The 17,438-nt window shown below is 45.6% G+C and overlaps 1 protein-coding gene across 1 annotated transcript in view; it reads left to right on the forward strand.

Annotated features, from left to right (window-relative positions):
* Positions 1–17,438, forward strand: part of SH3RF3 (SH3 domain containing ring finger 3) — a 284,548-nt gene that overhangs the window by 164,235 nt on the left and 102,875 nt on the right. The window contains exon 5 of the mRNA XM_006760235.2: positions 11,433–11,708. Within this exon, the coding sequence (XP_006760298.1) occupies positions 11,433–11,708 (276 nt within the window). The remainder of the gene's footprint in view (positions 1–11,432; positions 11,709–17,438) is intronic.

The following is a 17,438-nucleotide window of genomic DNA, read 5'->3' on the forward strand; positions in this document are numbered from 1 at the left end:
ACGAGAGAGAATAATTGATCAGCTGCCTCCTGCACACCCCCCACCAGGGATTGAGCCCTCAACCTAGGCATATGCCCTTGACCAAAATTGAACCCAGGACCTTCCAGTCTGCAGGTCAATGCTCTATCCACTGAGCCTAACTTGCTAGGACTCTCTGTGTTTCTTGACGAGTCTGGCAAATGTTTCATCAATCTTGTTTATTTTTTCAAAGAACCAGCTCTTGTTTTCATTGATTTTTTTTTTGCCACCTTTATTATATCCTTCCTTTTACATACTCTGGGCTTTTCTTATTGTTCTCTTTCTAATTCTTTGAGTTGTGGGGTTAAATAGTTTATTATTAATTTTCCTTGTTTTTAGAGATGGGCCTGTAGTGCTACAAACTTTCCTATCAGGACTGCTTTTGCTATGCCCCAGAAATTTTGGTTGTTGTGTATTCATTTCCATTTGTTTTAAGAAAGTTTTTTTATTTCTTTCTTGATCTCACTGGTAATCCATTTATTGTTTAACTAGAGGCCCAGTGCATGAAATTCGTGCATGGGGCGGGGGGTCCCTCAGCCCAGGCTGTACCCTCTCCAATCCGGGAACCCTCGGGGGATGCACAACTGCTGGTTTAGGCCCAATCCTGCAGTCAGACATCCCTTTTGCAATCCGGGAGTGCTGGCTCCAAACCGCTCACCTGTCTGCCTGCCTGATTGCCACTAACCACTCTGCCTGTCTGCCTGATGCCCCTAACTGCTCCCTTGTCTGCCTGTTCACCTCTAACTGCCTCTTCCTGCTGGCCTGATCGCCCCCAACTGCCCTCCCCTTCTGACCTGGTCACCCCCAATTTCCCTCCCCTGCCAGCCTGGTCACCCCCAACTGCCCTCCCCTGCTGGCCCAATCACCTCCAAATGCTCTCCCCTAATGGCCTGGTTGCCCTCAACTGCCCTTCTCTGCTGACCTGGTTGCCCCCAACTGCCCTCCCCTGCCAGCCTGATTGCCTTTAGCCACCTCTGCCTTGGACCCCACCACCGCAGCTTTGTCTGGAAGGACGTCCAAATAGATGTCTGGTCTAATTAGCATATTGCCCTTTTATTAGTATAGATAACATGCTATTTAACCTCCATGTGTTTGAATGTTTTTGGGTGTGTTTACTGTAGTTGATTTCTAATTTTATTCCCCGGTGATTTGAGATGATGCTTGATATGATTTTAGTCTTCTTGAACTTTTAGAGACTTGTGTTGTATCCTAATATGTGGTTGGTCTTTGGGAATGACACATGTGCACTTGAAAAGACTTCTGCAGCTTTGACATGATATGTTCTAGAAATAATTAAATCGATCTGATCCAGTGTGTCATTTAGAGTGTCTGTTTCATTGTTAATTTTTTATCTAGAAGAGCTATCCAGGGAAGTCAGTGGGGTGTTAAAGTTCCCTATTATGACTGTATATACCCTGCTCCTATATTGGGTGCATATATGTTTACCAGGATTATATCCTCTTGTTGGATCAATCCCTTTAGGATTTTGTAGTGACCTTTGCTGTCTTTTGTGATGGCCTTAATTTTAAAGTCTATTTTGTCAGATATGACTATTGCTACACCAGCTTTGTTTTTTGATCCCATTTGCATGGAAAAAAATTTTTCATCCTCTCACTCTCATCATGTGTGAGTGTTTTGTTCTGAGGTGGGTCTCTTGTAGACAGCACTAGGTAGGTCATGTCTTTGTATCCATTCAGCTACCCTATATCTTTTGATTGAAACATTTAATCCATTTACATTTAAGGTTATTATTGACTAGAGGCCCGGTGCATGAAATTTGTGCACTTGCAGGGGGGTGGGGTTCCTCAGCCTGGCCTGTGCCCTCTCACAGTCTGGGAGCCCTTGGAGGATGTCTGACTGATGGCTTAGGCCCACTCCCCTGGGCCGGCAGTCAGACATCCTTAGCACTGCTGTGGAGGCAGGAGAGGCTCCTGCCATTATGTTGTGCTTACCAGCTGTGAGCCTGGCTTCTGGCTGAGTGGCACTCCCACTGTGGGAGCACACTGACCACAAGGGGACAGTTGCTGCATTGAGCATCTGCCCCCTGGTGGTCAGTGCGCATCATAGCGACTGGTTGTTCTGTCAACTCTCCAACATCCCCTGAGGGGTCCTGGATTGTGAGAGGGTGCAGGCCAGGCTAGGGGACCCCACTGGTGCATGATTGGGGCCAGGAAAGGACACGGGAGGTTGGCCAGCCGGAGTAGGACTGTGGGAGGGTTCCAGAGCGTGTCCAGCCCATCTCACTCAGTCCCGATCAGTCGAACCTCAGCAGCAAGCTAACCTACCTATTGAATTGTCTGCCCCCTGGTGGTCAATGCACATCATAGCGAGCAGTTGAGTGGCCTTAACATATCATTAGCATATTATGCTTTGATTGGTTGAACTGCTGACAAGATGACCAGACACTTATCATATTAGGCCTTATTATATAGGATAGGTACTTATTTATTGCCATTTTAATTCTGAATGTCTAGGAATTTTCCATTTCTCTCTCTATGTCTTCTTCTCCTTATACCAGTCCTTTTAGCGTTTCTTGTTAGCGAGCAGTTGAGTGGCCTTAACATATCATTAGCATATTATGCTTTGATTGGTTGAACTGCTGACAAGATGACCAGACACTTATCATATTAGGCCTTATTATATAGGATAGGTACTTATTTATTGCCATTTTAATTCTGAATGTCTAGGAATTTTCCATTTCTCTCTCTATGTCTTCTTCTCCTTATAGCAGTCCCTTTAGCGTTTCTTGTAATGCTGGCTTGGTGGTGATGAACTCCTTTAGACTTTTTTTTTGTCTGGGAAGCTCTCTATTTCACCATCTATTTTGAATGATAGCCTTGCTGGATATAGTAATCTTGGTTTCAGATCCTTGCTTTTCATTACCTTGAGTATTTCATGCCATTACCTTCTGGCTTATAGAGTTTCTGATGAGAAATCAGCTGACAACCTTATGGGAGCACCTTTGTAGGTAACAAATTCCTTTTCTCTTTCTGCCTTTAAGATTCTCTTTTTGTCTTTAATTTTTAGCATTTCAATTATGATTTGTCTGGGCATGTTTGGGTTCTTATTGCTTGAGACTCTTTGTGCCTCCTGAACTTGTGTGACTTTTTTTTCACTAGGTTAGGGAAGCTTTCTGCCGTTATTTCTTCAAATACATTCTCTATCCGTTGCTCCCCTTTTTCCTCTTCTGGCACATATTATGTGAATATTGTTACATTTCATGTTGTTCCACAGCTCCCTGAAGCTGTCCTCCTGTTTTTTAATTGTTTTTTTCTTTTTGGTTCACTGATTGAGTCATTTTTTCTACATTGTCTTCTAATTCACTTATCCAATCCTGAGCTTCCTCTAATCTGCTGTGTTTCCCTTCAAATGTGTTCTTTATTAGTGCTATGTTATTCTTTACTTCCGAATGTATTATTTTTTATAGTTATTATATCTTTTTTATGCTGTTGAGAATCTTTACCATCATTATTCCGAACTCTACATCAGATAAATTTTTTATCTCCATTTCATTTATCTTTTTCTGGAGAATTCTCTCATTTGGAGGTCTTTTTTTGTCTCCCCATTTAGGCTGTCTGTTTGGGTTTGTGACTATGTATTACATAGGTCTGCAGGGCAGTGTCAAATGCTCTTTTTGACTAATTAGATCAGACAAAGACTCAAAACCTCCAGAGACCCACCTCTGCCTACAGACTCATTAGAGTCAGTCTTGCGTAGCCTTCAGGCAATTGTCCACAGACATGGTGAGCTTATTTTCCATAGGGTGGGGCAGTTGCTTCTGCCTGGAGGTAATTGCTATTCTCAGTCTCCCAATGGGCCTCAGAAACTCCACACTGTGGGGCAAGGTGTTTTCCAATAGGGTGGGTCAACTGTCTTCCCCCAAGCAAAAATCACCTCTATAGCAATGTCTGCCTGAGAAAGATGGCCTCTGCAGCGTGAGGGTATGACTCAGCATAGGAAACTGGTGTGTCTGCCTTCTGAGCTCTAACCCCAGAGCCCCCAACCCTGGTTTCTGCTCACAACTCCAGCCCACTCTGCCCTCCCACTGCTGGAGCACAAGGTGAGTGGCTGCACACAAAATTTTGTGCATTGGCCCTATAAGAGGGTGCCTGCATTTTCAGCCATCTCTCCCTGGCAGACAGCAACCCTGCCGCTTTTCACAGCCAGATGTTATGTGGGCACCTTTCGCAGTTCTGGTGCTCTCTGCTGGTGAACCCATCTTGGGGATTAGATTCCAGAGTTTTCCTTGGCAACCCTCCACAGCTGAGAAATCTCTCCACAACTTCAGCTGCTGTCTATGGGTCCCTGGCCAGCACTTTGTCACTTCTGCCCTTCCTACCAGTGTCTATGCTGTCTCCACTTTCCATCCTTGGTTATCAGATAGTCTTCATTTGATTATTCAGGATTTTTTTTTTGTATTTACTTGTAATTCCTGTTGCTCCTGGGAGCTTGTTTGTGTAGCATCCACTTGCTCCACCACCATTTTTAATCTCCAATGGTTTAATTTTTATTAGAGATTTTTAAATTGAATTTTAGAGAAAGAGGAAGGGAGAGAGAGAAACATCAATGTGAGAGTGCAATATTGATTGGTTGATTCCTGCCCATTCCTACCAGGATCAAGCTTAGAACCCAGGCATGTGCCCTGACTGAGAATTAAACCAGCAACCTTTTGATAGATGAAACAACAACCTAACCAACTGAGCCCTAGCTGGTTGATCTTGACCCCAATTGAAACTTGGAATATTCTCACTGATGGAAAGAAGGAGCAAGTAGATACTGAGGGCAGTCAAACCTGTGATGCTTGGTTTGTTTGAGGTTGAGCAGTATCCCCTCCATGGCCTGCTCACTGTCCCTGGCACAGTCCAGGCTTATTTCCCCATTACCTGTCAACCCTGGTTTGTTCTGTTTGAGGCCAGTCAGTGTCTGTCTCCAACTCCATGCCTCCGCCCAAGCTGCTTCTTCTGGATGTTCATTTCATTCTGTAGGGAGCAGTTGTTAGAATTTCCCCATTCATTGGGCCAAGCCACTGTTAGTAACAGGAATTTTGGCTACATGGACCCTGACCCTCACATCCTTGGGAAAATAACATGCAGGCAAAGTTTTTCCAGCCAGAGGCTCTTTAACCCTGGCCCTAATTCCAGGGGGTTGGTTTTTAATTCACAGGTATTTTTAATATGTGTCCGCTATCAGGCCAGTGGTGGGATGCAGCATTGAACAAAATCAGGTGGGGCCGATAGTCTGTGTGAGGCAGAAGAGTAAGAAGCTAGGAAAATTAATTGGCAAGTGAAATAGGGAAACTGAGACCGAGAGCTGAACAAACAGGCTAAGCAATTTACAGCAGATACAGAAGGTCACCTCCCCAGATATAGCATCTAAGCCTCAGTTGTATTTCAGCTCCAGACCCAGAAAAGCAGCAAAATCAGGTGGGCAATGCCAGGACCAGCTGCAATGATTAATGACCCCCCTGATTTAGTGCTGAGTGGAGACTATGAACATGAAAGGATACACGTGGAAAGCTGATGAATATTCTGTTGAGACCTTCCCTAAACTCCCAGCCTTAAAAAACCTTCAAAACAAAGAACCTGGCATGAGCTTTCCTTCCCGGGAGCATGCTTCCGCCTTTCCCGTCCCCTTCTTCTTTCCCCAGAGGTGTGCACCTGTTAAACTCTAAGGGTCCCCATAGACTTGCAACCAATGGAGCAATGGGCAGTGGCAGCTCACTCCTGAACCTGTTTCCAAGGCTCCCTTTTCTCTGACTTCCCAGTGAGCCAAAACAGCCCTGCCTAAGCTCTCCTGTTACTTCTTCTATTGTTTCACTGTCCCTAGCTTTAATAAATGTACCATCAAAATCACCTGGACTTACATTGTGAAATTTTTCCTGCATGAAGTCAAGAACCCACACACTACTGGCCAGCCCGACGCAGACCGCTCAGGGCCAGGTCTTTCGGTAACACAGGAATCTCCATTGGTAACTGGTGGTTAGATCCAGGACAAGTGCTGTGTGGAAAGCACTGGGTAAGGGAGATTGGGTCTTCCTTGGAGTCTGGAAGATGAGTGAGTTCTTTGTTTGCACTCTTCACCCTGGCTCGCTGGGAGAGCTGGAGAAGCCTGACCTAGCCAATACTGCCTCCCTCACATGCTCCACACCAGCTGTGGTGCTGCCCTCACTCCCAGGGAGCAGCACCACTCAGCATCCAAGGTGTGGTGGAAAGGCAGCACTTTTGTTAAGTCGCAATGCTGCAATGATCTCTGTAAAAGATGGAGCGGGTGCCGCTGTGCACAGACCAGCACCGAGTTATCCGCTAGAAGACATTAAGCCCCTAGCAATATTCATCTGCTACATCAGAGTAATGAGCTGTAAAGTCAACATTAAAGGTTTAATTATTATTAATGCCTTGCAGAGTGGCTGGATTTAATTATCCTGTAGGCATCCCAAATGCATTTTCCTTTTTCTTTCATGTCTTTTCCCTACTGTCATGACCTCACTGAGTGTACTGGTGGCTCAATGGCAATGTTTGAAATCAGTTCCTCCACAGGGCAGCATACACGAAATGAGAGAGGGCATGAGGATCAAGGACAGGCAGGGGGCAGAAAGGAAATGGCTGCAGAAAAACCTCCTTAGTCTCCTTGGCTGGGCTGGGGAGGCTGGAATTTCAGAGTTCCTTTGTTTGCGGCCCGCCCACCCCCATAATAATAGCTCACATGCTCCTGGGCCCTAGACATGGACTAACTAGTTAATCTTATAAAGGGCTCTGAAGGTGAAAGGTACTGGGGCAGTGCTGAGCATCGCCATTTCTGAGTGCTTCCTCACAGTGAGAACCAGGCCCTGACCCCTGGCTAAACTGCCTCTCAGCACCGTCTCTGACTTTGATAATTTTGCCCTCCAAAATGTGTTTTGCATCTTAAAAAGGTTTACTGTCCCTCTCAGTTTTGCTCTGTCAGATGCTGATCTTGGCAGTGCAGTGGGGTTTAGTCACTCTCCCTCTCTCTCTGCCCTTCCCACCAAAGGCTGCTGAAGAGCATGGCTATCTAACCAGACACACTGCAGCCACTGAGGCTGCTCCCTCCCAGCCCTGCCCTCTGACCTCCCGGCCAGGGGGTAGTCAGCCCTGTCCAGGCTGCCCCAGGAACCATGGTGGGCTACATGCCGCCCACTTCCTACCCTGCTTCTACTGTCTCAGAACCTGGACTTGTCCTTTCATGGTTCACATGCTAGAACACCTGCTCTTTCCTCTGTGCAGAGCTACTCCACAGCCTTTCCAGACCTGTGTGAGGCATGCTGGTTTACAGGGGTGCCATGTCAGATAAGTTTGTCATTTCTAACTTTTCCCACTCCCCCACACCCCACCCTAGCTGAGGAATAACCTGAGCATATATGAATTAACAAGCATATGGTAGGGTATAAACCATGTGCGAGGAGCTCTCCTTGGTCTCAGGACTGTCAGGCAAACACAGCACAGTTCTGTTCTGGGGCCTTGGTGGAATAGGGCTAATCCAGTGGGGAGTGAAGGACAAGAGCCTCCCAGGATGAGGAGGACACAGCTGGGATGCTGTCTGGTTTGGGGGAGAGAGAAAGGGCACAAAGGACTAGCAAAGATGGACAGTTCTGAATCATATGCTCCTTTGGAACAAGGATGCTCCCCACTGTGGCTGGACACAGACAGTGGGGAGGAGTGCCAAAGGCTGTGGCTGGAAGCTGTGCCGATGTCGGTGTGGAAAGCCCCGGGTTCCAAGGTACGCCTCTCTGAGGGCAGTAGGTAGGTAAGTAACAAGGTGGTAAGGTCAGCTCTGCATTTGGGCTTGTAACCTCACACCGAGGACCTGCTGGAGGATGTTTGCAATGGTTTAGGTAGGAGAGATGAGGGGCGGAAGCGTGCGCAGGATTTCTTGGTGAGAATTTAGAAGTGGCATCAACAGGATTTGAGGATGAACACTGAGACTGAGGGAACAGGTGGGCTCAGGAAAAACAGAGGGTGCTTGTTCACTGGTGGGTCGGAAATTAGGGAGTGTGGGCTTGAGGGACAGACAGTGACTTCATTGAGTTGTGGCAGCTTGAGGCAGTTAGATTGACATAAGTCCGGTAAACCAATGGTCATTGGCACCAATTCAATGCCAATAGGAATCCCAAATTTGGGGTGCAATGAAGAAGGAAACTTTATTCAGTTGTGATACAGCACAGCTGTGAAAATAGCAACGTTGTAAGGTAGCCCTCTGGCCAGGACGCTCTCCAGCTAGAGGGCTCTGCTCCGCTTGGTGGTTTGCTCCACTCTGCTCTGAGACATCTTTGGTGTTTCATTCAACCAGGGAGCCACAGTTTTCTGTGGAAAGGGAAAGTGTGGGAGCTGACTTATATAGACAAGAGTCCTTACCCCTACTCCCTGATTGGTCCATCTTCATGCAAATGAGGACTCCAAATCCTCAAAATTTGATTGGTCCATATGGCACTGTGCTGATTGGTCAGAATAGGGTTGCTTGGCTGAAGCCATTCAGCTCTAATTCACCGTCAGTCCTCTTGGTTGAAATAGGATTCCTGGGACTCCTTTACAAGGGCTGGCTCAGATGCAGAAACACCGTGCAGGCAGGCAGTTCAAGTACAGGCTGCTCCCTGAAGTGCAGTTTACCTGGGAGGCCTCTATTCAGAAGTAGCTGCTCTGCTCTGTTTTTTAAAATTTGAGTGCAGTTAGCCACAGTGCTTCTTTCTGGTAAGTGTCTTTTTTTTTCCCTGGGTTCACAGTCCACTGCTCAGAAGAGAAGTTGGAAGCACAGAGAATTTAGAGTCTCCATGTAGTAGCAGATTGAGACAGGGACTGTGAAAGAGGTCGTGCTGGCCCCGGAGGCCCAGGGACACAATGCTCAAACAGGTTCGGCTATGCCCACCCTGGACAATCAATGAAAGAGGTGGAGTCCTCCAAACATCAGGAGTGTGTCCTCCCAGGAACAGGGAAGACATACTATTCCAGAGCACCAGCCCTGCCACAAGGCAGTGCCCCTATCTCTCTTCACTGCACCCAGCCTCGCTGGGCAAGTCGGGCCAGGATTGTACAAAATGCAAGTAAGTGGTGCTTACAAGCGTCCTCTGTATCAACAGAGCTAGTAAGCTGGTGGTGAGCAGGCCAGAGTGGCCATGCCAGCGTGTCCTCCATTTGGGGTGAGGGGACGTGCCTGTGTTGAAATGGCATGAAAGTGCACAGAGGGAGGCCAAGCATTTAAACAAAGTACACACTGGGCATTCCTACTCACCCTTGTCCACAGTGAAGAAAGGACCAAAGAGCTTCAGAGTTGATGCCTCTTACAATAAATATTGCTTTTGAGCATGGCCCTCTTAGTCTGGGGACCAAAGAAAATGGAGTCTGTCTGTGACAAAGTGACATTTTCTTTTGTGCACCTAGTTGAGGCCAGTTTTTAAGATTAACAGTAAGTTCTTTTCTTCAACACATCTTATCTCAATGGATCTATCAACTTCTCCATGTGGTCACTGGTGAAAATACTGCAATCACAGAAATAAACGTTATATTTAAGTTTTAAAGTTGTGATGCGCCGAGTTCAAATAGAACAAGAAAGATACTCTGTCATTTTGTAAATTTAGCCTGAGGGCTGCAGCAGGCTTTCTTAGCCTCAGTGCCATGGACGTTCTGGGCCAGGTAATGCTGGGGAAAGGGGTACGGTGCATTGTAAGCTGTTTAGCAGCATCCCTGGTCTCTACACATTAGATGCCAATAGCACCTATTTCTCAGTTGTGACAACCAAAACTGCCTCCAGACATTGCCAGATGACCTCTAGGGGGCAAAATCGTCCCTGATTTGGACCCCAGGCTAGGGACTGACTGGCTCTTGTGTGCCCCCAGCGCCTTCTATTTTTTTCTGATCACAGTCCTTGGGTTGTAAGTAGCACTTTGCCCGGCTCTCTGAAACTGGGGCCTGTGCCAGTCTCCGTGCATGCAGAGCAAAGCCGGCCAGGGGGAGTGTTGCTAGAAGCAAGCTGGTCTTTTCCTCATTGAGTTCTGCAAGTCCTCATGTGTTCCATTTAGTTGGTTAGTGGTGCTGTTTGGCAGTTTAGCAGCAGGTTCCTTCAGCTCCTGTCATTGCCATTGCTGACACACAGACGTGGGAGGCGGAGGTGCAGCAGGCTAGTAAATCCTCCACACCAAGCTCCCATGTACTCCTGCCTCGGGCTTTTGTGCCTGTATTGATTGATTCAAAGACTAAAGAAATCCTTGGCATGAGCAGCCCTGGAGAGAAAATGCAGCTCTGTTAGGAAAATCACTGAGTTTTGACACAGGAACAATAGAAAGATTTTTGTTTGATTTTCTGCTGGCATAGAATTGACCTTTGGCAAAGCTTACTCAGTTGAACTGGTGTTGGCCACCGGTAAACAAGAGGAAGAGAAACCCAGGTGGCACTGGCCTTTATGAAACAGTGGAGGAGCCAAGGACATGGACGATGACATCAAGTTTCAGAGCAGTTGAACAACTTACCGCATAAGATGGCCAAGAATTCTGTCTGGGTTCAGAGCTAGTCACTGTTGTAGACCAAAGATGGCAGATCACTTTCGGAAGGGTTACTAACCTTTGACAGGGTAACAGGAACACCCCATGACAGTAAGGGGATAGTATTTTATGCTCTTCATATTGTCCTTCAGGACCAGACTGCTGTAGGCATCAAAAAATTATGAGTCATGGTTGAGGGGGTCTGTGACTGCTGGGACTTGTTAGAACTTACGAAACATTGAGAGCCACAGTCCCAGGGTGGCCTCCACCTTCCACGGCTGGGCTGTCCCTGGGACTGCATGTCACAGGCGTGTACCATGAGTGGGAAGGACACAGTAGTCTGTGCAAGTCTCTTGCCTTCAACTTGAAACCACCTTGAGGCGTGTTATGAGTTGCTGGGACGTTTCCGAGATAAGAATTTTGTTGGAAGATAATTGTTGGAATTCTGGCAGGTAGAAATAGCTCCCATTGGAGATAGATCAAGTCAGCACAGAGAGGTGGATGAGAAAATTCTGGAGTCAGAGCCCTAGGTGGAGATTCTGCCCTAATTAACAGGTGTGGGGCTTCAGGCCAGTTACCTTCTCTCCCTCCATGCTTCAGTGTCCTGACCTGTAAATGAAGATCATTTAGCTCCTGCTTCAGAGAGTTTTCCCGCACAGAGTGAGGTGGTGCGTGCCAAGGCCAAGGACAGTACCTGGCCCCTCACACACATGATTGGAGAGGGAATGACATCATGGGCGCCTCTAGTGGACCCTGTTGCCAGGCAGGGTCATGGGGTTGCATGTTCCTGGGCCAGGGGGTCTGTTCCTTTGAAAAACGCCCCACTCGAGGGCATTCTGCACGTGCCCCGGACACGGAGCCCATGCTCCAGGCCGCCCAGGCAGCAGAAAGGCCACGCTGAGTAACCCGCCTTGTGTTTTGTTTTCAGAATCCTGCCCAGCTTCCCTGTGGCAAAGCCCTCTACAGTTACGAAGGGAAGGAGCCTGGTGACCTCAAGTTCAACAAGGGAGACATCATTATCCTGAGGCGCAGGGTGGACGAGCACTGGTTCCATGGGGAGCTGCGCGGCGCCCACGGCTTCCTACCCGCCAGCTATGTGCAGTGTCTCCGGCCCCTGCCACCCGCCCCTCCCCAGGGCAAAGCCCTGTATGACTTTGAGATGAAGGACCGAGACCAGGACCAGGACTGCCTGACCTTCACCAAGGTAAACTGGCCTCTGGGCACAGCCCTCGCACAGCAATTCCTCCCTCAGAGCCCACACCTTCCCCCTTGAATCCTGCTTCCTCCCAGGGTCTGAGTCCCACTGGGCTTCCTAGTGGCAGAGGAATCTGTCTGTCTCCCAAGGAGGTTTCGTTGTCTGGAGTGAGATGGCACACAGCCTGACACATGGCTGTACCAGGAGCGACAGGGCGCTCTCAGAGCAGGACCCTTCCTCACCTGAGTGATGTCTACGCAGTGGCTCTGGTGGAGGGAATGAAGTCTTTTGGGGGCTCACAGACCCTTTGAGAGGCTCACCAGGGAAGCTGCGGAGATCCCTTCCAGGTCACAGGGCTGGGTGGCTGGGCCCAGAAACAAGCATGTCATCCTCCCATCTTCTGGAGCACCAGGCAGAGGGTGGGCAGGTGTGCTCAGGTCCCAGTCTTGCCAAGAGGGGCCCTGGTTAGGGACAAACTGACCAGTATTGACCAGTGGCATGGAGGAGAGCAAGTAAACAGCCTTGCGGACTGTACTAGTAAGCACCAGAGGACCAGGGTGACAGCCGTAGGCCCTTCCCATCCATTCTCACCTCGGGCCTCCTTGTTTTCAGGGAGGCAGCAGGGAGCCCTGGAAAGTTCTGCTCATACTTGGAGGTTCCCGTGGATTTGTTACCTGTGCTGGGCTTTATCTTTACAACCGCAAGTTCCGAGGGAAGTAGTTGGAGCCTGTTGTCCACCTAAGAAAAGTCCAAGCTGTAGAGAATTTTTACAATAGTTTGAGCCAAACTGAGGGCATATGCCAGGAGTAAGGTCTCAAATGCTTCACAGAATAACCGTTTGAGGCTTGTTTTATGCATTTGGAATTAAGGAGAAAACATAAGGAAGGTTACAGGGAGGTGGGAGAAAGCGAGGCAGGAACTAGATTAAAGGATAGTTAACAAGAGTATGTGCTCTCTTGAGGGTGGTCACAGTTTATGCAAATGTGTGTTAACCTAGATGCACAGAATCAACGGACAGTGCTGGCTTAAGGCAAAGTAAAGCCTTGCCCAGTTAGGAATTTATGATCAGATTACCCTATGAGGTTACTTTCCACAGAAGCCCTTTTCTTCCCTCCCCCTCCCCCACCCCACATAAAGCTGTAAATAACAGAGCTGGGAATCTAACTCATATCTCTGACTTGAAAGCCCACATTCTTTCCACTCCTGAGAGGACATTGGTGCCTGCTTGCCTATCTCTCTCTCTCTTCATCTGTATAACTTGGCTGTGGCACTGAGCAGTTTGTACGGCTGCTAGGGTACCATACACACCATTTTTGAGCAAAATTTGCATGTCCAATCCATGGCTGCGGTTTGTTTTGTTCCATCCTTCAGCTTGACAGTGAATAATCTATTTTTCACTCTGGTGTTCAGAGGCTAATTCCAAGTGTCTTCTGGCTGATGCAGCCTCCCAGGAAGCCAGCATCCAAACTCCTTCCCCCCCACCCCCCTCCGCTAAAGCTCCCCTCTCCCTCTTTCTCTCAGTCTGAGGTGAGAATGGCAGGCATCCCAGTGTCAGGCAGACAGAAGCCCTGCCTTACTCCCTTCTCTGACCAATAGACTCTCCAGAGTTTCCCTAAAGATGAACCCTCTGGGAGCCCAGATGCTCTGTGCCATAACTTTTGACCAAGAGCAGGGACCCCAATGACCTCTCAGGGTCCACAGGGGCTCTTGCTAACCTTGTATCTGGGCTCCAGAATTTCATCAGTGAAGAGCTTCCTGAAAGGTACAGCTGCAGAGAGCCCCCCACCCCATCCCCACCTCTGCCCCCTCGGGCCCTACCCTTGCCCCATCCTGCTTCTCCACTATAAGGTCCATTATTTCAGACTCTGCCCAAGACACTCAGCTTCGGGGTGAAGACCGTGGGACCTGAGGACAGAGGGAGCATTGTCTACCTCACAGAACTGTAGCAGGCCCCACCCTGCTGGGAGCTGTGCAGGATCCCAAAGGTGCAGACAGATTCACTGCTCCCCAGGAGCCTGAAGTCCAGTAGGAGAGACAGGGAACAGCAAGTCTGGGACTAGTGCTCAGAAGATAGTTTCAGAGAATAATGAGACACTGGTCACCCAGGAGGCATACCTGTATGTAGTAAGGCCTCTAAATATTCAGGGATAGAATTTAATATTTGATACTTAAAGAAGCATAAGGTAGTCCTCATGGGTAAAACTAGAACGCTCTCAGGCTTCCTTAGAGTTATTCTGTGGTTGGTGTTGTTTTTCCTTTGAATTATGTTGCGGGGGGTTGTTTTGTGCTGGTCTCAGTCTATCAAAACCAATGTTGTGGCTGGAGCAGCCCTTGTGTTTCTTACTATTATTATAAGACATCATTCAGCAGTAACCATCAGAAAACTTTGGAAAGACAAGATTTGTTACATACAGTGAGGTTTAGATGAGACTGAGTGCATGGGCCTGGGGTCTGCTCTTATTCAGGTCAAGGGTTGGGGCCTAGGTTTCCAGGGCTCACTCGTTTTTTTGTTTGTTTTTTTTTTTTGTTTTTAAATCTGTATTGTTGAAAGTATTACAGATATCCGCCACCACCACCACCACCCTCCCTCCCTCCCGCCCCCGTTGTTCCCCTCTACCTAGTTCCCATCCCTCTCCAGGTCAACAGCACTATTGTCTGTGTTCATAGGTAATGCATATATGCATATAAATTCTTTGGTTAATCTCTTCCTTCTCCCTTCCCTTTGAGATTCCTTAGTCTGTTCATGTTTTCATGACTATGATTCTATTTGATTCATCAGTTTATTTTGTTCATTAGATTCCTTGTTTGTTTATTTTGATTTTTAGATTCAATTGTTAATGGATATGTATTTATTTCCATTTTATTCTTATTTTTTATATTTTTCATCTTTTTAAAAAATAAATAAATCTTTATTGAAAGTATTACATATGTCCCTTTCTAAGCTGCCTCCACCCCCCAACACACCTTTCTACCCGCCCCAGGCCTTCACCACCTTATAGTCTGTGTCCATGGATTGTGCATATTGCATACAAGTTTGGTTGGTCTCTTCCCACGTACCCACCCTCCCCAACCTTCCCTCTGAGATTCCAGTCTGTTCTATGCTTCTTTGTCTCTGGAATTTTGAAATTTCTTAAGAACTTGGGGTAAAAACAAATCTTCACCATTTTTAAGTGTACAGTTGAATAATGTTCCCATTGTTGTGTAATGGGTCTACAGAACTTACTGCTGCATAGAATTCCATTGTATATATGTACCAAAGCTTTTTTATGCACTCAACTACTGATGGGCACCTGGACTGTTTCCAGATCTTAGCTATTGTAAATTGTGCTGCTATGAACATAGTTATGCATACATTCATTATGATTGGTGTTTCAGATTTCTTAGGATATATTCCTAGAAGTGGGATCACTAGGACAAATGGCAGTTCCATATTTAATTTTTTGAGGAAATTCCATACTGTTTTCCATAGTGGCTATACCAGTCTGCATTCCTGTCATCAGTGTACTAGGGTTCCTTTTTCTCCACATCCTCACCAGCACTTGTCATTTGTTGGTTTGTTGATGGTAACCATTCTGACAGGGGTGAGGTGATAAGTCATTGTCATTTTAATTTGCATTAATTTAATGATCAGTGACTTTGAGCATTGTTTCATATGTCTCTTGGTCATCTGTATGTCCACTTCCAAGAAGTATCTTTTTAGGTCTTTTGCCCATTTTTTAATTGAATTGTTTGTCTTCCTTTTGTTAAGTTGTATGAGTTCCTTATATATTTTGGATATTAACCCTTTATCAGATATATCATTGACAAATATGTTATCCCATACAGTGGGCTTCCTTTTTGTTTTGATGATGATTTCATTTGCTGTGCAGAAGCTTTTTATCTTTATGTAGTCCCATTTGTTTATTTTCCCCTTAATTCCCTTTGCCCTAGGAAATGTATCAGCAAATATATTGCTATGAGATATGTCTGAGATTTTCTTAACGAAGGAGGTAAAAGACCTGTACTAGGAAAACTACAGGATGTTGAAAATTTTTGCTCCATATAAATTTTTTGAGTATTTGTTCTACAGCTGTGAAATATGCTGTTGGTATTTTAATGGGGATTGCATTGAATCTGTAGATTGCTTTGGGTAATATGGACATTTTAATGATGTTGATTCTACCAATCCATGAACCCTGTATATTCTTCCACTTGTTTATATCTTCTTCTTTTTTCAACGTCCTATAGTTTTCTGAGTACTGGTCTTTTGCCTCATTAGTTAAGTCTATTTCTAAGTATCTTAATTTTCTTGTTGCCATGGTAACTGGGGTTACTTTTTAGTTTCTCTTTCTGAGAATTCATTATTGGTGTATAAAAATGCCATCAATTTCTGGGTGTTAATTTTGTATCCTGTTACATTGCTAAATTCATTTATTAAATCTAGTAGTTTTTTGATGGACTATTTACGGTTTTCTATGTACAGTATCATGTCATCTGTGAATAATGGGAGTTTTACTTCCTCCTTTTTCACTTTGGATGCCTTTTTTTTTTTCTTCTTGTCTGATTGCTGTGGTTATGACTCCCAATAGTATGTTGAATGAGAGTGGTGAGAGTGGGCATCCCTGTCTTGTTCCTGTTACTAGGGGAAATGGTTTTAGTTTTTGCCCGTTGAGTATGATGTTCACTATAGGTTTGTCACGTAGGGCCTTTATTATGATGAGGTCTGATCCTCCTATTCCCACGTTGCTGAGAGTTTTTATCTAAAAATGAGTGTTGGGTTTTGTTGAATTCTTTTTCTTTTTTTATTGATATGATCATGTGATTTTTGTCTTTCAATTTGTTTATGTGATGTATTACGTTTATTGATTTACAAATATTGTACTACCCTTACATTCCCGAATAAATCGCACTTTGTCATGGATATGATCTTTTTAATATATTGCTGGATCCAATTTGCTAATATTTTGTTGATTATTTTAGTATCAATGTTCATCGGGGATATTGGCCTGTAATTCTCTTTCTTTGTAGTGCCTTTATCTTGATTTGTAATTAGGATAATGCTGGCTTCTTAAAAAGAGCTTGGAAGTATTCCTTCCTCTTGGATTTTTTGGAGTAATTTGTGGAGTATAGATGTTAGTTCTTCTTTGAAGGTTTGGTAAAACTCCCTGTGAAACCATCCAGATCAGGGCTTTTGTTTGTTGGGACTTTTGTTACTACTGCTTCAATTTCATCTGTTTTTATTGGCCTATTCAAGTTTTCTGATTCACCCTGATTCAGTTTTGGAATATTGTATTTTTTTAGGAATTTTTTCATTTCGCCCAGGTTGTCCACCTTGTTGACATATAGTCGTTCATAGTATTTATCACAATCCTTTGTATTTCTGTGGTGTCAGTTGTTAATTCACTGCTTTTGTTTCTGATTTTCTTTATTTTGAGTCCTCTCTCTTTGTTTCTTGATGAGTGTTGCAAATGGTTCATCAATCTTGTCTATGTTTTCAAAGAACCAACTCTTGGTTTCATTGATTTTTTTTTTTGGTATTGTTTTTTAGCCTTTATGTCATCTATTTCTGCTCTAATAGTTATTATTTTCTTCATTCTACTTACTCTGGACTTTTCTTGTTATTCTCTTTCTAATTCTTTGGGTTGTAGGGTTAAATCGTTTATTATAAATTTTTCTTAATTTTTGAGATAGGCCTGTAGTGCTATAAACTTCCTTCTTGGGACTGCTTTTGTTGTGTCCCAGAGATTTTGGATTGTTGTG

The sequence above is a fragment of the Myotis davidii genome, unplaced genomic scaffold (assembly GCF_000327345.1).
Source record: "Myotis davidii unplaced genomic scaffold, ASM32734v1 scaffold677, whole genome shotgun sequence".
In the NCBI taxonomy this organism is placed as follows: domain Eukaryota; kingdom Metazoa; phylum Chordata; class Mammalia; order Chiroptera; family Vespertilionidae; genus Myotis; species Myotis davidii.